The following is a 24,896-nucleotide window of genomic DNA, read 5'->3' as shown; positions in this document are numbered from 1 at the left end:
CACATTTAAAATGAGTTTTCAGTGAAGCTTCATTATTTTCACAATAGACTTATTTCTTGTAAAATAAAGAAATGGTTTTTGTTTAAATCAAAACTTTAGACATTTCCGGAGTCAATATAACAAAATGCGTAACCCGGAAGTCCGAGTACAATAGATAATCGAGAAAAGTACAAATGTAATTTGATCAGCAACTCGAACTCAAAACTTTTTTCTGCAAAATTTTTGCTGTTCACTGACTGCTTTTTGAACGTCGTATTATGTAATAATTACATAAAACATCATGAATGAAGCTTCTTTTTATGTAGGATTATTGGAGCATTTCTGAATAAATTATAAAGTGATTTCGAAAATTATATTATAAAAATTGTTCATTGCTATAATCTCAAAAAAAAAACAAAAAAAACAGCAACGGAAAAAAAGAAGGCGTGAAGTTCACCACTACATTTTTTCCAGCTGCCGGTCTACCAACCAACTGTTCATTATATTTATTTGGGCACGACGAAAGGATTGAAATGAAAAAATAGCTGTGGTCCATTTCGTCGAAGGACGACGAAGAAAAGAGGGAAAGTTGTCAACATATGATTTCACAGAAGCAAAGACGAATTTCGAATAAAATAAAATAAAAAAGTGTTTGTGTATATGTGTGTGTGTGTGTGTGCGTTTGTGCCGCCTCCCAAGCTTGAGACTTTGATGTGGTTCAGGAAAAAACAATATGAAAAATTTTAGTTGGATTTTGTGATGATTTTTAAAAATCAAAAAGGACAGGTTTTATAGTTAAAATAATTAAATTTCATGTTGAATAGCATTTCTTAAATGACAATTTATAAATGCATGGTCTCACTGGAAAGTTTGAATCATAAACATCTACACACCTAGAATATTCTATAACTGCTACATGAAACAAACAAAGCATCAAAACTCCGTCGAAGCTCAAAGTATGATTGAAAAAGCATGTTGAATGAGTGGAAATATTACTAGAATTGCACAAAACGACCACCCTCGGCTTCCTAACGATGAGTAGTAAGATGAAAACTAGGTTAATTTGCTTCTGCCGGCTCAGCATCAAAGCACATTCATAAAATGTATGTGTGTGTGTGTGCTAAGAGACACAACGAGCACACTGCTAACAGACATCATTGTAACACAACTGTTTAGGTTGATTCAGTGTCATTATTAGAAGGTTTGATGATTCACCTTCAAAATGAAGCTAAGAGAATGTGGGTTGCGCGATAAAAATATTGTAAAATAGAAAGAGGTTTCTCTCCTTATTGAGGAAAATTCAAGAGATTCGTTTATATTCAAAAAGTTGTTCTGATCGTTGTGGATTTTCATTCGGTTTTCAGAATGTTTTCATATTTATTTAAACCCTCAAAGTTTGCAAATGTCTGCGAAAATCCTCATCCAGAGAAATTTTACCGGCAGAGTCGTGGCAAATGATTTTAGCCGTTTCCAGCTCGTTTTTTCTTAGTTTTGCGATCAGCTTTTCAAAAAATCTTATTTCAAAAAACGGACGTTTGATCGGATCAACTGGACGATGCCCGAATATTTTCTTCTAAGTAGACCTGTTAGATGGGTCGAGAAAGTTAGTTCAAGAGACACAACTTTGAGTTAGCCTTTGTGGCAGGAATAAGTTTTTTTCAGATGACTCACATGACTGTTAGTAATCTTAGAATTTTTTTAATGTGAACTAATTTTATTTTGATATGTAGTACAAATTTTTTGACCAAAACTAAATATTTAAATTCTTGTGGGTTTCTTTTTTGCTTCGCTGTTTTAGTTGCTTACATGCATGTTTTGCACCCGGAGAAACGTCATTTCTCGAATGAAAATTTTATTAAAATGAATTGCACATTGTTCAATTTGTCTCACGAGAACGAAATATCTTCGAAATTAGTTAGTATCAACTTTAAATTGACATAAAGTATTTGATATGTCTCAGGAGTTTCTACATATTACAACGACCTCCATTCGAGTTTATGAGCAGTGTGAGAGAGGTTGTCGGAGTGATAATAGACACAATTAAGAGTTGATTAATTACTCTCCACCGATGACTTCTTTGACATGCCTTTTTTCAAAAATAAAATGGAAATGAAGAAAGGGGAGAAAAAATGACCACTTGTTCTATCTTTCCATCTATCTACTTTCCACAAAAAATGAAAAATGTCGAAGAAAAGAAGATAGGGACCAACGGACACCCCGTCAGTCTTGACGTGACGCAAAGTTTTGCCCTGTGTGAACAGGTACTCCATCCACTTCTTCCATTCTATCTGTTAAGAATTGGTCGAGGGACCAATAATATTTCTCTCAAATATTTTCCATCCTTTTCATACTATCTTCTTTGAAACAATGTTCTGTGACGTCAGAAGAAAATATTATATATTCGGGGTATTTGTTGCCGAGTCTTTTCTGAGCGAGCAATTTGTGAGCCTATTTTGAATAATAAAGTTTTGCGTTAGTGATTATTATAAGGATCTCAAAATTTCTTTCAAAAACCTCATAAATTTAGTTTTCCGACATGCAACGTTTTTTTACAACAACGTTTTTTTTTTAATTTTGAAAAATTCGTTTAGTCTTAAATTTTAAACCAAGAAAACATTAATGTTTTCTGCCTGACTATGTTTTTAGATCTACACTCACTTTCTATGTTCCAAGAATTCTGTATAATGAAAATATATAGTAGGTTGTATTGACGTGAGCATCATGATTTGCTATGATTGCAAGTAAATTTTAGTCCGATGCCAATATGTAGAGCTGAAAATTCCAATGTGTTTGTGAGGCAGATTTTTTTCCAAGGATTTCAGATTTTCAAATTTAATGAATGCGGGAAACCTAAAATAGAAGGAGGTAGGAGAAAAAGAAGAAAAATGAAGATTTGGAAAAAAGAATGAACAAGTTTGTGGCGTTGAGCATAGGGACACCATCCTCTCATCATATGCTCCTCTCATCTATTCACTTGAAACGCTTCCAAATTATGTGAAGCATAAGCAAAACGGCATTTCGGCACAAAAAAAGAGCACTCGACCTTCTGGTGCTCTTGTGGCTGAACTTCATCAGATATTCCGCACAATTTCAGAAAAACATTCGGTTTTGCATTTTTTTTTTCTATAGGTGGACTAACAACTGCAATCGGGAATGCGGAAAAGTATGAATTTGAAATTTGAGTCAAAGGTGACGGAAAATTGGTCTCCGAGTTTAGCAGATGCAAACCAGGGGTGTGCGGCAAATGGAAAAAATTGCCGAGCTCGGCAAATCGGCAATTGCTGGTTTTTCAAAATTTGCCGAGCTCGGCAAATTCGGCAAATCTCTTTTTTCAATATTTGCCGAGCACGGCAAATTCGGCAAATTTGCCGAGCTCGGCAAATTCGGCAAATTCGGCAAATTTGCCGTGCTTAACAAACTCGGAAAAATTTGATATTTTTTATGTTTTTTGGAGCACCAAAACTACTGAATTCTTAACACACCTCTGGTTTCTGAACGAGGTTAGGTGTAGTGTGTCTGCTTAAACATCAAAATAGCTCAATTTTGTGTCATTTTACTAAATTTTTGGCTAAAAAATCAATAGTTTTAGTCAAAATTGTGCTGTCAAATTTTTGACGTGTGCGGCAAATTTCGAAATTTGCCGAGCTCGGCAAATTCGGCAAATCTACTTTTTTGAAAATTGCCGAGCTCGGCAAATCGGCAATTGCTGGTTTTTTCAAATTTGCCGAATTCGGCAAATCGGCAAATTTGCCGAGCTCGGCAAGTCGGCAATTTTCGGCAAATCGGCAAATTTGCCGCACATCCCTGATGCAAACCAGGAAAAGACTGATTGCATACACTTACCTGACCAAATGTGTGAAAAATAGGTGTAGTGTTAGAAGAGAAAAAAACGACATGCACATATAAAAGCACACATATCAGATGTCGCTTTTTTTTGTTGGTAAAAACAAATCCTCTCCCATGAGAACTGTTCGTTATATCTATCTTTTAAAAAGGTAAAGCTGTACCCATTCCGCAAATAATTAGTGAAAAATTTCACTCGAAACTTAAAAACTAAAAATATTTGGAACATATATATCCCAATTTTTAAATTTAAATTCTGAATTTTGTGTAGATCAAAAACTACTAAACTTTTTTACTGTGTTCAGTGACATTGCACTAAAACAAAATGAAAAGTTATGCTTCAACGTACATATTCGGTGTTGCAATTCCAATTCCACGGAAAAGTGAACTGAAACAAACCAAGACTGTGTAAAAAGTTAATGTTCAATGTACAAACAGCTCAGTGACGAGGATATAGTTGCGGATCAGGCTGCTGGATCTATGTCAGTGACGGTTAAAAACATTTAGACGTTTATGAGTGAAACCATAGTTTATAGTTCACAACTTTGAGCTTTCAGGTTTTTCCTTTTCTTGATAATAAAATATCTATAAAAAACCCAAAAATTGAATACACCAGTCTCCAGATTTGAGCACTTCTGAAAATACTTTTTCCATTTGGTAAATTTTGTTTTGTGTATCAATTTTTTCCATAATTAATGAAGTGATTATGGATAAGAACCTGAAACAAAAATACTATGTGGTCTAAACATTTAAAACGTTTTTCATTCCCTCCAAAATTTAACATTTCTAAAATCACTGACACCAACAAGAAGCTGCAGTGCGAGAATGTATTTGTATATTGACCCAATGTCAACAGGCACTGGAACCAGCTTCCATGTGGCGTGTCGCTCACACGTTTCACACACTCACACAATGAGCAAAAATTATGAAATTTTTGCTGCCAAGTGAGTAATGTGCGGAGTGCAAGCGGAATGTGGCGAAGAGCAAATGACAAAAAACGGACGATGCGAGGAATTTCCGCGATTCTAACTGAGCGCATGTTTGTAAACTTTGCGCACCTCCCAGAAACAATACACAAGAGAACTTTAGAATTTGACTATGCAATCGGGAAATCGAACACAATGAAATCAAAGGATTACAGTTACAAATAGGATTAGTCTGTGTACGGAGCTAAAAAACATAGTGTGAATTTGTGAAAAGTTTGTAGGAAACTTGATTCGTATGTAAGAATTAGATGCGTTGAGAAATGCTCTTTCTGAAAAATACAAATTGAACTCTGACATATTAGATGCAAGGCTGTGCGGCTGGTGGAAAAACTGTATTCCTTAAAAAAAAGTATTCCTTATGTATAGATTTGCACGTTTTTTATTCAAATTCAGATATTTTAAGCAGGCGTTCTGAAGCATTTTTGAATCAGTGGGTGTATTGAAAGAAAACAAATTCTGAAGGGTTTTTGACGCGGCCCTACGACTACAAGCTCATGTCCTACACTAAAATAGCAAGTGGTTCTATTCATCGACTGTGTTCATTTTTGAACATACAACTACAGTATCAATTTTGAGTGGTCATACTGAAGGAAATGCCATGCAAACTAAGCAACCTAGGGAAAACAAATTTTCCTTAGCATTCATCATTACAATCCTTTAAATTCTATTTGATATAAAATATTTTGATCATACATACATATACGGATTATTGATTTTGTACTTATATTTTAGTTTTGAACATACTGAATACGTGTGTGAGTGCCACAAACAACCATGTCTTCCCTACATACCGTATTTCCTCTATTAGTCTTGCACACCTACGGGATGATTGAAAATTAGTCTTGCATGCAAGACTAATAGAGGAAATACGGCATATAAGTATTTAAGTGGTAAGCTTGCGTGGAATATTTTCATTGTATAAAATAGTTAGAAAGTGAAAGATATATATATATATATATTTCGGCTTTCTGTTTCCCTTTCAATTCAATTTCCTTTTACCCACTCGGCTCTTATGTCAATTTTTGTTGCTCTCACAAGCAATCGCCGCACTAGACAGCTGACTTATCCAAACGTTCATTTTTTCTTCTCCCTACCGTTCCTCATTTTTACCTCGTTCTTCTAGAACAAGTGGCTCGACAAGCGTGGCCTCTGTGTCGTTGCTGTTGCCCTCCTCCACAAACATTGACAGGTATCTGGTCCGCTCCCATTGGTTTTTTAGCTTCTCGACGCCCAATTGTCCCTCACTCAGTCTGCTAGTATGCTGCTAATCGCTCAAAATTCAGTGAGTGCAGTAGCAACTAGCGGCAGAAAAAAGCGTAAAACACAGTCGCGTGAAACGATACAATACTACTCCGTGAGAGTCGCAGGTGCTCGGGGCGTTGGCAATCACCGGAAGCGGCGGCGCGGAAGGAGGCTCCTGCGAGCCAGCTGCCGCGCCGAAACAGTCAGTCAAGACAGTTCAAGCTTGAGAGAGGCGACGAGAAAACGAGAAAAGTCACCTTCGCGCACCCGAAACTCCTTCATTTTCCGTCACTGACTCGTCTTTCCGCAACCAACCTTTTATTCAGCCACCACTTTTCGTTTCTCCAAATTTACTTCTTATCCCCTATAAGCCATCGATGCATAGGGCCTATGACCCGGGAGAGACTATACGCGAAAAAGGGCTGAACGCAGCTGCTAGGCTTAACTCACGAATATCTCATGACTCAAAAAGGTTTGTGCAGGATATATTTTCATGCTTCCTGTGTGTTCCTATTTATCGTCTTCAATTTTTTTCTCTCTGGGTGGGGTTTTTATACATTTCGTTCAGTTTTTGTATGTTTTTAAAAATTTATCAAAAAATGTATTCAATTATTTTTTGTTGTATTTGTAAAATGCCGTAACTTCCTTCAGATATTGAGATTAACAAATTGTTATCCACTAAGCAACTGAATAACAAAATCCACGTTTTTTATGAGTTCTCTTTCGTAATTTGAACCATTTATTTAGGGATGGTTTCTTCAATAAAATAAACTGAAAGCTCAGTAACTTTTTTTTAAATTTTTATATTTATTATTGAGTTTATATTATTTTTGTTGATTAACAAATTAAAATATATTTCGTTGCTCTTTTTGGGAAAAATTTTATTGTATTTAACTCTGTTGACCAAAAAAATGAATTTCATACTTTTATTCAAACCACCCACTCCTGTCTTTCCCTCGCTTTCATCTGTTCTGTGCTCTCTTTCTTCCAAAATTCACTTTTTAGGGAGATGGAGAATGGAGTTTCTCGATCCTCATTAGTCCATGGTACCCAAACAAATCCGAACTCTGACACTTGGTACGACACCGACGCGTTTCTATTGGTGAGTGTTCTCACTTTGACCCTAATCGTGACTCCCCCAAATCTTCCCATACACTATCAATTTCTCAAGAGTTTTCATATTCCTTTCTCTTTTTCTATCCAATTTCGCACAACTGCCTCATCTTCCACCAGGCGCGAATCGCCCTCAAGATATCAAATTCATATTGTATTGAGTGGCAAGCACCTTCTCTCTCGTAGCACCTTGCACTATTTCGAAGCACACTGTATATCTAAGCTCTTCTCGTCTTGCGCGAGATTTCACCTGATGGCCGAAGTTTGATCAAGTGGGCAGAAGCACCAGTGGTCAGCAAAAAAATTACTAAACATTTTGTGGTTACCTGAGCAGAACAGTCGTGTAAAAGTCGTTTAGCATATTATTTATAGAAGAACGCAAGTTGTTCTTCTGCAGTATTTGTCGTGTGTACAAAGAATGAGCTCTCATCAAAAATTAGCTGTTGATCTAGTATTAAAAATGCGAAATGTTTTGCTCACTTTCTTGTTTGTTTGTACACCAAACCTAACCAAACCGACCAGCATAAAAGAAAAACATTTGATCCAGCCGCCCGTAGTGGGTGCGGAACTAGAAGAATGCGCTTCAAAGGAGAAAATGAGCGGCTAATTGCTGAAAGATGAGTAGACAATAGGGAACAATCACGTACGTCACTTGGAGCCAGATTTTATGAATTTTTTTTTAACAAAGCAGCCTGTATGATGACGAGTATTTGCTTGATTTCAAAATAATTTCATCTAGTTTTATATACCATTTAATGATCAGAATTATGTCGCACACTGTGTATGCACAAGTTAGAATGACGTAATGTAAAACATTTAAAATTATAGGGTTAGGTCAGAAGCCCACTTTTTTGAGATAAAGATTATATTGTACTTGTGTAGTATACCTGGCCAAAAATGTTACCTTTTTTGAAATGTTTCTTTGATCCTTCTTTCCTAAGATTAATGGTTTTCTAAGCCTGAAAATGGCGAATAAATGTTAATTTTTGATTCAATTTTTTTTTTAATTGTTAATAGAAAATGTAGTGGAAAATATTTTTGGGTTTACGTGAAACCGTTTTGAGTTCATCAGCTCCAACCGTCTTATAACATCAAATAGATTAACTCCAAATATTTTGCAAGGTGCAACCTCTGCAGCCGTTCCGAACCCATTGTTTCAATTTACCAACAGAATTAATTTTGCTCGTCTTCATCCGATTATCGGCTCATTTAACATGCGTTTTGACCACACACGTTGATTGGCATCGGTGCGCGCACGCCAGAGCATATTGCGTTCCTTGTTTGCTCAGTAGTTCTAAACCAGCTTTGACGCAATGGGATCGTGTGGCAAACGAAACGATAGAAACTGGGACAAAAAATGAATTTATCGGATTGCGTCAAGTATCACGTGTGTGTCTGCACGTGTGTGCACAAGCTTTCGGTCATGATCGTATGCTAATCGGCGAAAAAAAATTTGGTTCTACTATAGTTTATTCTCAAATTCGAATCTCAGAAATAAAACTATGCCAACCCTTTAGAACAAATTTATAGTCATTTTTTCATAATGCGTTGAAAAAATTGACCAAATATTCTTGTAATGCTATACAAACTTTTTGAAATGTTTTCTATTTTGTTTGAAAAAGGGGTAATTACTTAGTTTTTTCACTTTTTTTTCTAGACATCGTCAATTAAAAAAAACATCCTTCAAATTTTACAATCTAATAGCAGTATTTAAATATTTTAGGGATGTGAATATGGGACAGTGCTATATTTATTTTCAAAAAATGGCAAAAAATCAGTAATGGCCTTTTTTTTAAACAAAATAAAAATTCCATTATGATATTTGGTAACTTTGGCCCCACTGTTTTTTAAACACTTTTGACGCTACTCCATCTTCAAATTATAAGTTCTTATATATTTTAAAAATGTTCATTCACACGTGATTTGACAAGAAAATTTAATAACCTGATGCATGATCCTTCAACATTTTTTGTGCAGTGCGAAGTATCCTCCAAAATATTGGCACACCTTTTCTGCTAGTTCTCATTGTTTCAATAAAGTTCGTTTACCAAGTCCATAATTTTTCAGAAATCTGATGTTAGTTGGCATTTATAAAAACGCGGAAACGAAATTATACAGTTAATATATTTGAAAATTTTTCGGGTTTAAAATCAGATTTAGAGATTGTTCAAGCACAGATACTTGACGACTTGTTGAGCTTTTGATAAAATGAAAACGTCTAAAACACAGCCCGCCTTGTTCATCAAAACACAAAAAATAAAATTTTCCAACTCACGAAGGAATGTGAAGCATCTTGAGAACACCCACTCGAAAACTCCTTCCTTATCCACCTCCCCGTCTCCGTTCACTTGCCCTTTTAAGGATCAAACATCTTTAGGACCAAGTGAAAGAAGTGCTCAACAAGCTCAATGAAGGATCAATCGACGATGAAATCTGGGGAAAAATTGTTATTATGGAGAGATGCAAACGGGTTGCAAAAGCGTATTTAAGAAAAACAACGGTAATTATTGATGGGTCTGAAGATGAATTTGATGGGAAAACGTTGGGTTTTAATCATTTTGAAAACCCAACACGAGATGATCATACTAAAGAAATTCGAGCCAAAATAGCAGATGTGAGTTTATCGTATTTCAAGAAAAATCCTGATTTAATTTTTTCAGGGTGTGATTTTAAAAATGGATTATCAAGGTAACATCAAAGGCATGGCTCGCGGAGCAACACCGATTGTGTGCCAAGGATGGAAAGAGCCCAGAAACAACTGTATATCTGATCGATTAGTTCGATTGCATGGTAAATTGAATCACGGTGCAATGGAAGATGAAAAAGCGTACAAAGTATTCGATATGAGGAAGTTCAAACATTCTTTGGAGCGAGAGCTTCATGATGGAACGCCTGATGCCAGAAATTTGTTACTGAAGACGTGTATGAGAGTTGCTTTGGTCAAAGTAAGTAATTATTTGCTTTTATTTAACTTGAGTTCATTGAAGATTTTTAATCAGCAAACTCTATTTTGATTTTTAGCATTAAATTATTCAAAAAAATGAGTGATTGTATTTTTTTGAATCAAAAACAAATCTTATTTGAATTATTTCTGTTTTTTTTTTTTGAAAACAAGCAATTTATATTATAGATTTTCAACAAAAAAAGATTATACTGTCAAAATAAAGTAATTGTTTTGAAATTGTTTTTGAAAATTATTCCCTTGTGTTTTTTGGTTGATGTCTATATTCAAATATTATTGCTTCATGTTGGAAAACTCCCTTTGAACGTATTATTTGTAGGATGGAGCAGATATGAATCGAACACCTTGCTGGTTTGCAATTGTCAATTTGGTGGCACTTGATATGATTAAAGAGAAAATTCCTCTTATCAAATCTTTGTGTAAGTTACTTGGCATTTGTGTATTATAGGCATGCATTTTGACTATAAATGAAACTTTCATGAATTTGTTCAGATGAGTAGAACGTTAGATGTATGTTCACATGTTAGGCTATCTACATGCAACCAAAAAAGTTTTTGCAAGGTTATAAATTTGAATATAAAATACGTGCCTATAATACACAAGTACGAGATCTTAATCTAGTTTCAACTATTCTAAAAAACTTTGATTTCAGTAAATGTCTATGGGTTACCCAGTGTTACTTCTCCGTCTCCAATGTCCGGTCCGGATAATTCTGGTTTTAATGCCCAAACTTTAACTCAAATCATAGCAGCTGCAGTTACTCAGGCTAATAAAGGGTAATAATTTAACATTAAAATGTTTTGTTTGAAATTAAAATTTTTAGAACTCCAACACCTACACGTAACAATAATAATAATAATCAAAATCTGACAATATCTCCGGAACAACTTGCACAGATTGCTTCAACTATAAGTATTGCTCAAACAAATACCTTGAGAACTGCAGATTTAGTGAAAAAAGAGCGACCAAAGTAAGTGTTAAGAATATAATGCTATTATTGGTTCGAAGCTTTTGAATAACTGAATTCATTCAGAAAACCGTATCACTGTTCAACATCATCATTAGATTCGTCTGGAGAAGACTCTTCAGGTCGTCGCTCTGAAGCATCAACTGCTATCAAATCTCGCGCAAAGCGGTGGGAGCAGGTGCAAAAGATCAATGAGATAGAAAAGTACACGGAAAGTCCGGCAGTGCAAATGTTGGATGTGAGTAAAAATTTTTTCATGCCACAAAAAAATCTTGAGCATAAGAACAATTTTCCAGAAACCGAGAGCCGGAGGTAGAGCACATCGACCTTTACTCCAAGATGTCATATTTACTAGAAGTCATTCAATAACGAGTGATTATGACAGCAACAAGGAGCATTTTGATTCTGGAAGTTGGAGCTCGACACAATCGAGATACAAAGTAAGAAATTTGTTTGCATTTGTGATAATCTAACATTTTTGTCAGGATGGTCGGTCAACGTCTTCTAGCGTAGTTTCAGAGCATGAGCTCGCTGCTTTAGCTCGTGATGAGCTTAAGGAAACAAGTGAAATAAGAGAAGCCAACGCAGTTAGCGAAGGTTTGATTTTTTTATTCATATTATTTATTATTATTCATGCAAGATAATTCAAGGAACAATGCATAGCACAATTCAATTTTCCTTAATTTCATTTCTTATTCACGATCACATCAAGCATCTTTTTTTTGCACTATCCTCACAACAACATATCCTATTCAGATGACGAACCACCAACTAACCCACCATCACCAGCACCAACAGTAAATGTGCCTACCTTGCCACGCAAAGATTATAACCAATCACCAGCACATACTCCCGAGCACGTCTGTCCATTGCCACGTAGCTTCTCGTCAACCCCAGCAGCTGAACAATTTCTCCCAACGTTAGAAGGTGCACCTGTGTGGACCCCAAGTGCCGTGTCAACTGCATCTGAGCTCTCACCTCCAATTCCAATGTCCTCGCCACCGCCACCACTTCCCAGAACTCCGCAACCTAATAATGGTATGATTTCATATTTTGTTTGGCTTGAATTAGTTTTTGTTTCAAAAAACATTTGATGTTTCCCTATAGATACAAATATGTTCAAAAATGTGAAACTCAAATGGTTCCCGTCGTATATGGGTAAGTAATGTGACTCAACACTTTTTTTCGTTTCAAAAAACAAAGGCAACAAATTTGGATGCTACCAAGAATATTGTTCAATTTTATAAACTTTTTTGAACGCCAACTGCAAAAAATATCAAGCTGAACATCAAAAGCGTTTTAGTTTCGGGAAGTTCCCACTTATTTTTCATAATGGAGCGCGCTTGTAATTCAATGTACTAATTGTAATTTGCTCAAGAACCCTATTATTTTTTTGCACCTCTAATAATCTTTTTTAACTTTTTTATACCGAAAATGTGATTTACAGAACAGAATAATAGGGTAAACCAGTGTTCCCAATTTTCATTTTTCATAGTTTTTTTTAACTGAAAACCTTGTCATTCGTTTAAATTTTTTATTTTACTAACTTAACTACAAAAAAACAAAACTAGACATTAATGTAAAAACGTGAAAACTGATAATTAGAAAAATAGTGTCTGTAAGCGTGCTCCATTGTACAACGTTCTAATAAACTCGTCCAAATTCAAATAGGATTTAAACAAAAACTAGAGACTTTTTTGTTGATTAGTATAAAATAATTTTTAAAACTCCATTCTTAAAATATCAAAAGAATTTTAACAAATATTGCTTGAAGTTAACATTGGAATATGCTTATTTTGCAATGTTCCTCTGAAAACAATTTATTTTTAAAAGTTTAGAAATACGCGTAACATCAACATTTACAGGAAAAGTTTTATCTGCAAAGTGGCGTCACTGGAAGCAGTAAAAGAAAATCGTTTTTTTTTTTAATTTTTTTTCTAGAATTTGTATTTATTCCTTTAGAAATTAGTGTAGCACATAAACTGTTTTTTACCAAAAGTCATTTTATCACAACAAGCCGACAATTCCCCCCCCCCCCCCCCAGCTTTTCCTTAACCATGCCTATATTTCAGGTCTCCCCAATGCTTCGCTGCCATATAATCAAATTAACAACGCGTAAGTCAATTAACACCCAACCATATATTATGTTATTTTTAATGGCTTTTCATTTTTGTTGCTATTTCTCATTATTCTTGCTTCAGCTTCAATTCCAACCCAGCGTTTTATGAGCGCCATCATGAAATGGTAACTAGAACTGACTGTTTAACTCTGTGTGTGGCCACTGGTTTTTTGAGTTTTTTTTGTTGCTTTTCAATTCACTTTTGTATTCTACCCACGCCAACGCCTCATTCCCTCTGTTTTAGATTTTGAGCTTTCATTTTTGGAGTGTACAATAACTGTTTTGAGTGATTTTTTGTTTGTCTGTTGATTTTATTTGTGGTTCCGTTGCAGTTTTGTTAGTGTGACCTTCCGATAATTGAAAAATCCTTGATTTGAAAATTATCGAAAGTTTGCCTTTGGGCTGTGCACCTACCGTTTGTTTCAGAGGGAGTTTCACCCGCACCGCGGCGAGGAGATGGAAGTTTACTTCGGTCGAAGCCCGGTCCAGTCCGATCCTCCACGCAACCGATCAAACCCGTTCGTCAGCGAACTCCGTCAGGTGGGCTTTTTTTTAATTTCACAAGTTCATAAAACATCAATAATTTTCGAATTTTCAAGATATGATATACGTGTAATAAAAATTTATTGTTTTAGTAAGATTTGTGAGAATGGGTAAAATTCGTTAGAAAACATGCTCGTCTTTTTTTTTAGAAATAGTGTTTCTCAAGCTTACACTCAAAATAATAAAACTGCGTGGCGTGTACTGCAGAAAACCTAATATTTAGGACCCGCCTTTTAATCGTCCACTCACGGGGAAAAGACAAAAATAGGGGAGGGGGGGGACAGCTCGCCACGCCAACAGTGAGAAAAATAGTGTGGTGCGCGGACCTCGAATGATGTCGGCGGCTGATATTGCCTGGGGTACCGCTTTTTGCGTTTTCCCCGTGAGTGGACGATTAAAAGGCGGGGCATAAATATTAGGTTTTCTGCAGTACACGCCACGCAGTTTTATTATTTTGAGTGTAAAAACAAAAAAAATCGCATACGTTTTGTAAGTAAAAATATTAATATTCAAAATGTAGGGTTATAAAAAAAGGTTGGGATGAGTAATATTAAAATCAAGAAATTTCATAAAATTGTAAGTTTCAAGTTAATGATAGGACATTATATTGACCCCATTGCCTCCTACTTGGTAAAATCCTTCGCTACCTTTTATGGTGCAGAATGGGGTCGCGTCGCCTAATGGATAAGCCACCAGACTTCGAATCTGGGGATTACAGGTTCGATCCCTGCCGTGGTCGACATTTTTTCTCAATTTTGCAAAGGCAATTTGTAAAATAAATCCTTCAATTAAGGAATTTCAATTTAAAATCATGTATATTTCAGGTTCTCGAGAAACGAACGAGCGGATTGCGCATTGCGCGCAACCACTCTCAACCAGCCACAGTTCATCCCAACTTGCGACAATTCGGCAACGCTCGCCAACCCCACCACGGTGCTACCCAACCGTACAACAACGTCAGCAGCAATTGCAGCAGCGGGCGGAACACTCCAGAACGAGCCCATTCACAACACGTCGCGTCTTCTTCTCACCAAGCGCCTCGAGGACTCCGGAGAACGCACAACCAACAATACCAACACCAATCAACACGAGACCAACAACAGCCACCAGCAACACAACGCCTACCACCATACAACTACGGCCAATCTACTCTGGTTAGTTATTTCATTTTAAATTTAATTCTAACGAGAAAGTTTTCATTTGTCAAAAAGAAGTGTTATAATTTCTTGTATGCTACATAAAACCTAACATTTCAGTGTCGCGAACCAGCATCAGTAGCAGTCCGAGTCAGCCGCACAGGGTCCCTACCATGGGGACAATACCAGCACGTGAGACGAACTCACATGTAATCAAATTACAACTTACTTGAATAAACTGTCACGAATCTTCACAACACTTCAAAACAAATTCGCCTAAACCAACTAAAATCAACTTAAACCTAAAAAGTGAGTAGACGCACTCAATTTTTGCATAATATAGTGTACGCTCGCACTAGGTTTGTCATCTCTCATCAAACCTTATTTTCCTAAGAACACGCTCATTCATCCATCTTATTATTTTGGTTGTATGCATATAATGGGAATATTTTTGTTCGTCAACTTTTCTGTGTCTTCACTTTTCCCGCTTTCCTTGTAATGTATCGGTTTTTAACCTTATTTAATATAATAGTAATGTAATTAATGCTATGATATTTTAATTATTGTAACAATGGAGATGTATATGTCACTTGTCTATTGCTCAATCTTTTCATTTCAATAGCCTTTTCTGATTCTACACCACTGTATTACTTAACACCATCACCCGAATTTCTCTTAAATTTTATATATCATCCGCGTACAATTGTCATATGTGTACTTTTGCTCCCATGCTCTTCTCTTATATCATTTTATGATCCGGTAGAAAATTTTTGTAGTCTTTTATTTTTATTTTTCTGTAACATAAAAAATAAATGCGTGCTCACTTAAATCTGTCTTGAATAAGAAATACATCCTTATCTTCTGTTAATCTGGCAACCTGTGAAAATCATCCAAATGTTTTGTTGAATTTATAATTTATTCAATCATCAAGGCAAAAACTTTCCGAATCGTTATTTATCATACATTCAAGAAAGCCAGCTGCGATTAGTATCCATCCAGTTTCACTCTCTTTGCTCTGAAATAAGATAAATGTTTGATGAAGTATCATTTGTATTATTATTGAGGTAAAAACTGACAGATCAATATTGATTCCGGTGCTGCGTTTAAAATACACTTTCACGATTCAGCATACAGTAAAAATGGTTAAAATTTTGTGATAACAGAAATTGGAGAAAAAATACCAACAAAGAACAATTTTTCGTATTGTATCTCGAAATTAAGTTTCTTAATTTTTGCATTTTTTGCTATTTCCAGATTTCAACCATTTTTTTTTGGGCTATTGTGAATTACTTACAACGACAATGCAGAACTTTTTTTCAATTCACATGGTTTGTGATGCGAAATTGATGGAAATATTTTGTTAATGTGCCAGCAAACAAATTTTATAAAAAAATGGGTATCCATTTGTAGTTTTTTACAAATTATTTCAATATAAAATTACCCTTTTCATTCGAATTTGAGATGTATATTTTCCACTTTCAGTAACTGTAGCTACTATTCCAGGTCGTTCGAATTTGGAATCCATGAGTAAAAGTTTTGCAGAAAAAAATGCTTTTCGAACTCGTTCGCCATCTTCCAATTCTAAAATTTGTTAAATGTTAATGCATCGAGGAAATTTCTATAGAACCACTTTTTTTTGGTGTTTTAAACAATTTATTTCAAAATTCGACAATGTTTAAAAAATCAATTATAATGTTACTCATTCAATTTTTATTTGTATTATAGTTTGACTTGAAATAATAAAATGATTTTTTTTAAACTTTCACGATATCATTAAAAAATTACCAAATACAGACGGGGACACCAACTTCAAAAGCAATGAAAAGTTATTCGATTCTGCAGCTGACTTGATAGCAGACATTTGATTTTCAACAATTTCATTGGAATAAATCGGTTTTGAAATCACCTGAGTGAGGGAAATAATGAGAAGAATTAGGAACATTGTTGTGTATGAGAGAAACATAGCTGATAAGAATTGATTATATTACTTTCTAATATATGTCTTTGTATTATAAACTTTCACAGTTATCAGTTTGTCAGAAACGGAAAATCGATTTTTACTGACGACTCAAAATATTGGAAAACTGTGAACACAGGTAATACCTAGGTAACCTAGGTAACCTAGGTAATACAAAAAATATTTGTTTTAATTAAATTTTACGGACGAATAAAAGATATTAAACTAATGAAAAAAATGTTTTTCTGAATAATTTTAATGGGGATTTTTTATGTTTTTTTCTTCCGCTTTATTTTGCTAAGAGCTCATCTAAATATCCAATGTTGATTTTTAAAAATACCGTAGTAACAGGTTTCCGATCGAAACTATCTAATCCACAAGCACTGTGGAATACAAATCAGGGCAATGAAAGGGAACACCCTAAAATTTGTCTTATGTTTTTTTGTCTCCAGTATGATTGTTCCGTTTTGGTGTTCTTCTGTACTGTACAAAATTGGATGATGTTCTTCTGAAAAAAATGTCTCCGATATTCAATCCCAAACCCTCAATCAAATTTTGTTACTGAAAATTCCTTAAGAACCCAGATGCATTTATTTCAAATCACAAAGATGTATTATAAAAAACGAAACCTTACAGAGGTTAATTCCAATGACCATTTCTACGGAAATTATACCGAATATGAGAACGACACTACTTGTTGGACAGGAAATTGATATCACAAGTTCATGAAACATGCGGGGTAGAGTTTAAGGAACCATACAAAAATTAAGAATATTTAGAAATGTGATGTGAGGGATTTTTGGATAATGTAACACAGTCGGTTGGAAAAGGCACGTCGGCTTGAAAAAGTCACAAAAATAAAATTACTGGTACCGAATTTCGATGATAGAAAAAGAAAACAGAAAAAAGAAAGTGAGAGAAGGTTGGAATGCAGAAAGTAACTTGAACATTGATAGGGTCACTAATTGTTGCCACCCATCATTTGGTTAAGTGTTTTTGCTTTTGGTGCATTCGAGTTTGTGGATCCCAACGACAAAGACATGAACTGGTCGAGTCCGGCAAACGAGTTTCCAATCTGTAATAAATTAATTTAATTATTCCTAATAAGTAATTACATGTTTGCTCAAAAATCTACATCAATATTGAAACTGAGCTGGAAACTCTCAAAAGCCAAGTTATGTAGATAAAGATATTGCTTGGTCTGAGTTTTGAACAAAAAGTATGTTTAGAAGGGTCAACTTCGCCGAATATAAAAATTTAAAACTTTACGAATTTTATGATGTTTCAAGTCAATTATGGCATTTTCCAAAAACCTCGAAAGACATTTTCAGATTTTCGTCAAAAGACTTTTCCAGAAATTTTGCAACTGAGTACCAGGGCTGTGCGGCAACCAAATTGCCGGTTGCCGAAAAGTTGCCAAAATTTTGGCAACCGATAGTTGCCAATTGCCGAAAATGTTACCGTTCGGTAACTTCGGCAACTGCCGGTGGCCGAAAATCTCTGTTGTCGCACAGCCATTAATACTTGTAGAGAAAAATATTCTGATCGATTTCCAAAATTAGGATACCGTATATTCTCTATTAGTTTTGCATCTCTATTAGTTTTGCACCTCTAATAGTTTTGCACTCTCTATTAGTTTTGCACCTCTAATAGTTTTGCACTCTCTATTAGTTTTGCACCTCTAATAGTTTTGCACCCCTTCATTTGTTCCCTATTTTTAGGAATTCAAAATTTGCATTATAAAATCGTTTTACAAATCAGGAAAATTCTTACAGACTTGGTATAACAAGTCAAAATTGGCAAAATATGAGTACAACTCGGACAGTTTTTGCGTATCAGCCTTAAAATTCGTCCATTTTGGTTCACAAGGTGTTACTGAAATTGGTGATATTTGCCATAACTTAATGGGAAACATGAGAAAAAACCTGTTTGAAAATTAGTTTTGCATCAAATTAGGTGTCCGAAAATTAGTTTCGCATGCCATACTAATAGAGGATATACGGTATGCAAATACTTCAACATTTATTTGAAGTGTATCACTGATATTTGGCAGCGTTAGCACCACATGGCTGATTTTAAACATTCTCTCTCACTGGTGATGTTCAACTTTTAATGTTATTTTAATGCACTTTAATCCGTGCCCACTAAATTTGTTTTTAATTTTAAGATAAAAAAGGTTACAAACTTTTGGGGATGGGCCTCCTAGATTTGACTGAGCTGGCTGAGCCTGCGGCTGTGACAATCCAGACATCGGCTGTAAAGGTGCAGCGCCACCATATGATGGTGTAGAATTGTTAGTTGATCCGAAAGAAGATCCAAAATCAAATCCATTGAATGATCCATTTGAGGCAGTGTTTATTGGCGCGGCTACTGGAGTTGCCATTGGAATAGATTGAGCCTGAAATTACAAAAATATTAATAACAAAAGAAAAAATTCAGTTGGGCATTTATTATTCAACTCACCATCGGAGCTGCTCCAAAAGCAAACAAATCAAGTCCTCCATTTGATGGCGCAACTGCAGGGGCTGCATTGACTACGGGAGCATCTAGCTTCTGTAACAACAATTTATAAACACGCTATTACACTTTGTACGCACTCCAAACAGGTCGATTGGTGCCCCATTGTTCTGGGGAGCAGCTGGTGTTGGAGCAGACACATCAAAAAGAAGATCCATGTTTCTTGGTGCATTTTTGGAGACTGAAAGATTAATTTTGTAGTTAGCACTGGTGCCTTATCCATTAGGCCACGCGGCCACACGGGTTACTACACAAAGAGGGAAAGACAAAGTAGTCAATAGACGCAGTCGCAGGGAGACGGCAGACACAAAATTTGTGGTGGTAAACTAATTTCTCAATAGTTTTCTTCGTTTTTTTTCTCTTATCTTTTGTGAATAAACGCTTCCAACAAATTAATACTTTCAAATAACTAATGGAAAAGTTAATACTGTTACAGAAACTCTAATTTTGTGATAGTACCTGGTGATAGTGGCGGGGCAACATAGTTTGATGGTGCTCCTGATGGTGGTGGAATTGCCGGGATTGGATCATCGAAGAAGCTCTTAGAAGGATTTGGTTTAGATTTGTTTGTAGCCGCTGGCTGGGAAGAGCGAGAACTGACAAAGTCCCCGAAACCATCATCGTCGTCTTTCTTTTTAGACTGAAAAAATATAGAGATGAAATACGAGATTACAGATGGAAACAGACATGATAGCTTTTTTGCAAAGTTACAGGGGATTTTATAAGGCTGCTCGCGCAGAGTTTACCTAAAGGCTAGCGACTGGATAAAAAACTACGATCAATGTGCCCTGAATGTGAAGATTGTGCGCCGAATGAGAGCATGCGTCTATCGAATATGTGGTGGATCAGAATATTTTCTTTTTTAAACAGTCTGAACACGTCCACTTCAATTGGGAAAGCTACTTTAAAATATTTGAATACTTACATCATCTACAAAGCCTAGTTCTGGAGATGGCGAGCGATTGACATTAGAGGAGAAGGAAAAATTAGATACTTCCTTGCTCTTGTATTGATCATCATATTTCTTTGTCACCGATGACGAAAAAGAGTCTTCTTTGTCCCATTTGTTGTCATAGCCAGAGTTGGACGATTTAAAAGAAGATCCACTCATTTTCATATCATATTGATCAAAACCGCGGTATTTCGACTTGTCATCAGAATTTGCCTTTTGTCGTTCAGCCTGAAGAAGCTCGTCGTCGTTCATCATTTCTAAGATTTGCTTGACACGATGACGGACTGAAAGAAAATATTAAATTTATATTTATTAAAGTGTGTGAAACTCACTGTTAATGCCTTGATCTTTTCCCTTTTCATCAATGTATTTGTAGCTTTCAAGACGTCGAAGTTCATATGCTTTTTCACGAGCTTCTTGCACAAATCGTTCACTTCCGTTTTTTAGCAAGTAGTCGAGAAGGATGAGACTCTGAAAAAAAACATCTATATTCAGTTAGTAGTATTCAAGATGTTCGCTTGGACACCACTGCTTGTCTGTGAATTTTGCCAAAAAATTAAGATGTTTTTGATCTCTTCAAATTTTCTACTGCAAATGGCTAACTCTCATAAGCTATTTGAGATACTACTTGAACTTTTTAAAACAAAAATAACAATTAGTTTCAAATCTAACGAACATTCCCCTATGTCGATTTTTTATTCCAAGGATTATCAAGCTGAAATAATCAGTTTCGCATGTTGGCCGAAAATATTTGCTTCTCAGTCCTTTTGGATATATCTAAAGCTTTTTTCCAACTACTTACAGCATGTGTTTTGTATTTATACATTCAATTGAAAAAATTTTGAAAAGGTAAGAGTATTTTCAGACTTTAACAGGAAACTACTGAGAATATACCAAGTTTGATTTTGCGGTTTCATAGGGACATAATTTTGATAGATCGCTGAGAAATGACTCCAACAATTATTTTATCAGTTAGCTGCTTGGTTTGAAATTTTTTGCTCGGAATATATTGTTTCAATAACAAAACTTTATATGCTCTTTCTCAGCACCTTATAGACACGTCTCCATGCATCCTTATTGTTTTCCAGCATTCTTTGGAAGAGCGGCGTGTAGACATTGTAGAAATCCTCCATATATCTCCTGCAAAAAAACACATGACCGACGTTACTATATTAGTAACTAACGATCGTGTATACTCGCAAATTTTCTTCATTTGTGGTCCAGTTGGTCCCCATGGATCTTCATTGGTGGCTTCTCGAACGTCCATCATCGCCTTGGGATAATTCATAATAGCGTCGTTCCTGAAACCGAACATTTAACATTTTGTGTTTCATAGTTTTTTGTAGAAATTTTCAAATAAATGCTAGCTCCATTTTTATTTTTCCTTTTTTTTCACATTCAAGCTATGTTGAAAATCGCAGCCAATTTCCTGTGTCATATGTGGGTGTGTGAATGCTATGGCTTTTCACCTTATGGTAAAAGAAAATAGTGGTTTTTGAAATTTGAAAATTGGAAGGATTTTTACCGATATGAAAACTACACGAAGACAACCTAAGCGTAATGCCTAACAGGCTTCAATTTTTTTAAAGTATAATAGTTTTTTAAAAATATGAAAAAAAAAACTGTACTGAAGAGAAAAAAACCTACTGAAAATGCAAGTGAAAAGTTTATGCGGTTTGGAATGAATTTTCGTGAAAAATATAAAGTTTTACTTGCAGGTGAAAAATGAAATCTCATTCTTATCTTGAATTATTTTAATAACACCCGATTTCTTCATGAAACATTTTTGCCATAATGTTTCTTTTATGTTTTTAGTTAGTTTTTTTCAAATTTCAGACAAATAGGCAGTACCTGTTGCTTTAATGACTAACAATTATTGAAAAGGTTTAATGATTTTGAAGCTATGATGTTTTTTTTTCTCTTTATGAAAAAAATCCATTGGGATTTGAATTTATATCACAATATCTACGGATTATTGCAAAGCATTTCTACAACAGCCTTTAATATGCACGAATTTGATGTCAAATTTCATTTCAAATCTCCACAGTTTTGTCAGCTCTCAAAAAAGTGATCAAGCCTAATTTTGCTAATGGGTAGTGATCACCCCAGTCATTTTTTAAAATTTTAGATTGAAAAACTCACATTGACTCAGTGACCTTCCGGACATACTCGTTTTTTGTGATTGCATTTGCTGTGCTCTTGATAGATGTGGTTATTCCGGCTAGCAAGTCCGACATCTTGCGCTGACCCGTTGAGCTAACTGAAAAAAGAGTCGTATAATTTAACTGTTATGAACTTCAAAAAATAATAGAAATTCGAAAATATAAAAATTGAGAATGAAAGAAACAGCCTGTCTATGCGTAGTCTTTGTTCGTTGGAAACCGTCTTTCCTCCCGCACAGAAATCAATAAATGCAACGTCACAGCAGCCGGGAGGCCTGGCGTTCGGTTGCGCGAAACGAAAGAGAAAGAGAGTTAGAGAAAAAAGGAGCGCATTTCTATGTATATATCGAATAATATAAACCGGCGGTGATCGTCGAGAGTGTGTGGGACGACACGAAGTAGAAAAAGACGTGCCCGGCAAAGACCGAAGCAGTGTGTGAGAGAGAACGGCAATGGAAGAGATGCAGACATTGCCAACACGATAGGCGCAAGTGTGCCTCGGGGAAATAGAACGGAAAGCGCAGAGATTTTTGAGCGGTTTTTTAAAAGGGAAAAAGTTTGAAATTATGAAAAGATGGATAATGAATAATAAATCCGCTACTTTTCTTAGAGTTTTTGATACTTCCAAGAAAATCTTGGAAATATAGTTTGTTTTATTATAACACTATCTTTTACACTCACACGTGGTAACTATAGAAAAATCGAACATTAAGTTTGAAGTTATACAATTTCAATTGTTCGCTCAATTGCTCCGCATCTAGGTTAATTATTTTCGACTTCTAGAAAATAGTTTGTAGTATTTTGAAAAAAAAACTTGTCTTGATAGGAAAATGGTTTTGAACACTTATCATATTTTTCTCTATACCACGTCTTGCCGCAATTGATTATAATTAATAATGATAAAATCAAAATTATTTCTTCACTGTAAAAGTTGTTAATAATAAAATTAATAATATATATAACAATTAAAAACAATAACGAATAAGAGGTGAAGTACGGCCAGTGGGGAAATAATTAAAAACATTCATAAGGTGTAAAAATGACCGAATATAATAATACCACTTTTGGAAATGTTTTATTTCGAGTCACAATATGAGAAAAACTCAGTTTTCGCCAATTTTTGAAAGATGTAGATAAATACATTTTTCTTCATGTGTTATGTTCTATTTATGTTCAAAAAATACATATCTTAATATTGTAGCGGTTCAAACATGCGAAAGTGTTTCAGATTTTCTTAAAAAGTTCACCGGCTAGCAACTCAACAACTCGCTGCTACTTTCTACCAACTTTATAAACTCAGGCGCCAACTTTGCCCTCCAGGAACTTATCCGCCAATATTTGCAACTTTTGAACTTTTTTTATTGTCTCAAAATTTTAAAGGTATCTTTAACAACTTTGTTCCCGATTTCTGTTGAAGACTATCAGACTGTTTATTATATAAATACACGTAACTAAAAAATTTAGAAAATGTTTTCTACTGCAAAAACTCAAATTCATTAACGTCATCAAACCAGTTGTTTTCTTAAGAAAACTGCATCAATTTGAATACAAAAGATGGCTGAGAAGCTCTGAATACGGAGAAATAGGAAATAATAACTGAGTGGGTAATACCTAGGTTATTAAGTTATCTTTGCGTAGGATGTGAGAACTTTTGTGTGAGGGAAAGTGTTGGCTCGAAATAGCCAACTACATTGTGAAGTCAATTTTTGCATTTTCTCTTTTTGTAAAATTTTATAAAAATTAAAATCTGTAAAATCAATTATTTATCAGATTTAAATCAATTTTTATATGTTTGTGGATTTGACGATAAAGGTTTAACCACAAAGAAATTATCAAGTTAAACAAATCAAATTCAAATTAAAAGAACTGAAAGGTGAACGATGAAAAATACAGAAACAGGCAATCATGAAGCAAAAAAAAAGAAGCTAAATAGGATTGTTTCCAAGATCGTTAAATTTACTGTACGCTATTAAAAGTGTCCTTATGATAAATAAATAAAACACTTGAGAAAAATCAGCCAAAAGTCGAGATACATATGTCGAGTCGAGAGAAACGTGTACAGCTTTTTGCAAAGCTGTAAAAAAAAATAATTTTTCCATTAATAGGCGATATTTAAACATCCAACATTTATAAATGATGCGTGCATGTTTTCGTACATCAAAACCGATGTTCACAGAATAAAAGTTTTTGAATTAGTTTCAGAAATTGTATTTAAAAAAAATTGTTTCCAATGGACATTAGCCACCTATTCAAAATGTATGAGTCATCCTTTATAATTTAAAGAAGGCACGCCTTTGTAGCCTCTTTTTGTAAATTTCAAGCAAATCAAACATTTTTACTCTTAAAGGTGGGGTACCGAAATTTGAGACTTTGCTTTTTTAGACCCAAAATGACCCACAACTACCGAATTTCGTAATG

General features: G+C 35.0%; 3 protein-coding genes and 11 non-coding genes across 20 annotated transcripts; 6 read left to right on the top strand and 8 right to left on the bottom strand.

Moving 5' to 3' along the window:
• Positions 1 to 597: 597 nt before the first annotated feature.
• Positions 598 to 683, bottom strand: C34E11.15. Its single transcript, NR_072193.1, has one exon. It is a non-coding gene; the product is annotated as an Unclassified non-coding RNA C34E11.15 (non-coding RNA).
• Positions 684 to 2,912: 2,229 nt separating this feature from the next.
• On the bottom strand, positions 2,913 to 3,000 carry C34E11.12. The gene has a single exon (NR_072191.1). It is a non-coding gene; the product is annotated as an Unclassified non-coding RNA C34E11.12 (non-coding RNA).
• C34E11.14 lies at positions 2,913 to 3,000 on the top strand. Its single transcript, NR_072192.1, has one exon. It is a non-coding gene; the product is annotated as an Unclassified non-coding RNA C34E11.14 (non-coding RNA).
• Positions 3,001 to 4,646: 1,646 nt separating this feature from the next.
• On the bottom strand, positions 4,647 to 4,762 carry C34E11.8. The gene has a single exon (NR_072189.1). It is a non-coding gene; the product is annotated as an Unclassified non-coding RNA C34E11.8 (non-coding RNA).
• Positions 4,647 to 4,762, top strand: C34E11.10. Its single transcript, NR_072190.1, has one exon. It is a non-coding gene; the product is annotated as an Unclassified non-coding RNA C34E11.10 (non-coding RNA).
• Positions 4,763 to 5,913: 1,151 nt separating this feature from the next.
• C34E11.18 lies at positions 5,914 to 6,061 on the top strand. The gene has a single exon (NR_072188.1). It is a non-coding gene; the product is annotated as an Unclassified non-coding RNA C34E11.18 (non-coding RNA).
• A 54-nt stretch (positions 6,062 to 6,115) lies between these two features.
• On the top strand, positions 6,116 to 6,301 carry C34E11.17. Its single transcript, NR_072187.1, has one exon. It is a non-coding gene; the product is annotated as an Unclassified non-coding RNA C34E11.17 (non-coding RNA).
• C34E11.16 lies at positions 6,216 to 6,337 on the bottom strand. Its single transcript, NR_072186.1, has one exon. It is a non-coding gene; the product is annotated as an Unclassified non-coding RNA C34E11.16 (non-coding RNA).
• On the top strand, positions 6,331 to 15,721 carry C34E11.2 (MH2 domain-containing protein; the record flags this gene model as incomplete). 7 transcript variants are annotated; one of them, NM_001373514.3, is made up of 16 exons in its annotated part: positions 6,428 to 6,522; positions 7,056 to 7,152; positions 9,541 to 9,777; positions 9,824 to 10,108; positions 10,445 to 10,544; positions 10,778 to 10,901; positions 10,949 to 11,095; positions 11,159 to 11,330; positions 11,389 to 11,532; positions 11,578 to 11,689; positions 11,849 to 12,130; positions 13,165 to 13,207; positions 13,294 to 13,336; positions 13,638 to 13,751; positions 14,579 to 14,908; positions 15,011 to 15,103. In NM_001373514.3, 16 exons carry the CDS (start codon positions 6,428 to 6,430, stop codon positions 15,101 to 15,103), a joined length of 2,418 nt encoding a protein of 805 aa, NP_001360677.1. The 7 variants fall into 7 exon arrangements, with proteins under 7 accessions (NP_001360678.1, NP_001360677.1, NP_001359750.1 ...); NM_001373513.3 differs by lacking the exon at positions 11,849 to 12,130 and having other exon boundaries at positions 6,331 to 6,522; NM_001373516.2 differs by lacking the exon at positions 13,294 to 13,336 and having other exon boundaries at positions 15,011 to 15,720.
• Positions 6,887 to 7,052, bottom strand: C34E11.13. The gene has a single exon (NR_072185.1). It is a non-coding gene; the product is annotated as an Unclassified non-coding RNA C34E11.13 (non-coding RNA).
• On the bottom strand, positions 7,187 to 7,386 carry C34E11.11. The gene has a single exon (NR_072184.1). It is a non-coding gene; the product is annotated as an Unclassified non-coding RNA C34E11.11 (non-coding RNA).
• C34E11.t1 lies at positions 14,421 to 14,493 on the top strand. Its single transcript has one exon. It is a non-coding gene; the product is annotated as a tRNA-Arg (tRNA).
• On the bottom strand, positions 15,669 to 16,871 carry C34E11.4 (DUF4864 domain-containing protein). The gene is made up of 3 exons (NM_001029269.5): positions 16,676 to 16,871; positions 16,332 to 16,471; positions 15,669 to 15,905 (listed from the first exon to the last, which is right to left on the bottom strand). Exons 1-3 carry the CDS (start codon positions 16,830 to 16,832, stop codon positions 15,810 to 15,812), a joined length of 393 nt encoding a protein of 130 aa, NP_001024440.1. The 5' UTR covers positions 16,833 to 16,871; the 3' UTR covers positions 15,669 to 15,809.
• Positions 16,872 to 17,424: 553 nt separating this feature from the next.
• On the bottom strand, positions 17,425 to 22,576 carry rsd-3 (ENTH domain-containing protein). The gene is made up of 10 exons (NM_077572.8): positions 22,459 to 22,576; positions 21,501 to 21,617; positions 21,366 to 21,456; positions 20,649 to 20,787; positions 20,290 to 20,600; positions 19,824 to 20,004; positions 19,445 to 19,545; positions 19,311 to 19,400; positions 19,033 to 19,245; positions 17,425 to 17,922 (listed from the first exon to the last, which is right to left on the bottom strand). The coding sequence occupies exons 1-10, from the start codon at positions 22,551 to 22,553 to the stop codon at positions 17,809 to 17,811; spliced, it is 1,452 nt and encodes a 483-aa protein (NP_509973.1). The 5' UTR covers positions 22,554 to 22,576; the 3' UTR covers positions 17,425 to 17,808.
• Positions 22,577 to 24,896: the final 2,320 nt, after the last annotated feature.

This window comes from Caenorhabditis elegans, chromosome X, assembly GCF_000002985.6.
Source record: "Caenorhabditis elegans chromosome X".
Classification (NCBI taxonomy): Eukaryota; Metazoa; Nematoda; class Chromadorea; order Rhabditida; family Rhabditidae; genus Caenorhabditis; species Caenorhabditis elegans.
The sequence above is the reverse complement of the archived record's forward strand: the minus strand, read 5'-3'. Positions and strand labels throughout refer to the sequence as shown.

Excerpts from the sequence above, each read along its gene's own strand:
- C34E11.4 (NM_001029269.5), bottom strand. The coding sequence starts at position 16,832 with ATGTTCCTAATTCTTCTCATTATTTCCCTCACTCAGGTGATTTCAAAA. Across the intron at positions 16,472-16,675 it reads GGTGTCCCCGTCTGTATTTG|AATTGGAAGATGGCGAACGA; the intron begins GTAATTTTTTAA and ends AACAAATTTTAG. Across the intron at positions 15,906-16,331 it reads CTCAAATTCGAATGAAAAGG|AGCAAAGAGAGTGAAACTGG; the intron begins GTAATTTTATAT and ends ATCTTATTTCAG.
- rsd-3 (NM_077572.8), bottom strand. The coding sequence starts at position 22,553 with ATGTCGGACTTGCTAGCCGGAATAACCACATCTATCAAGAGCACAGCA. Across the intron at positions 19,546-19,823 it reads TGCCCCGCCACTATCACCAG|TCTCCAAAAATGCACCAAGA; the intron begins GTACTATCACAA and ends TTAATCTTTCAG. Across the intron at positions 19,246-19,310 it reads CTTTTGGAGCAGCTCCGATG|GCTCAATCTATTCCAATGGC; the intron begins GTGAGTTGAATA and ends TTGTAATTTCAG.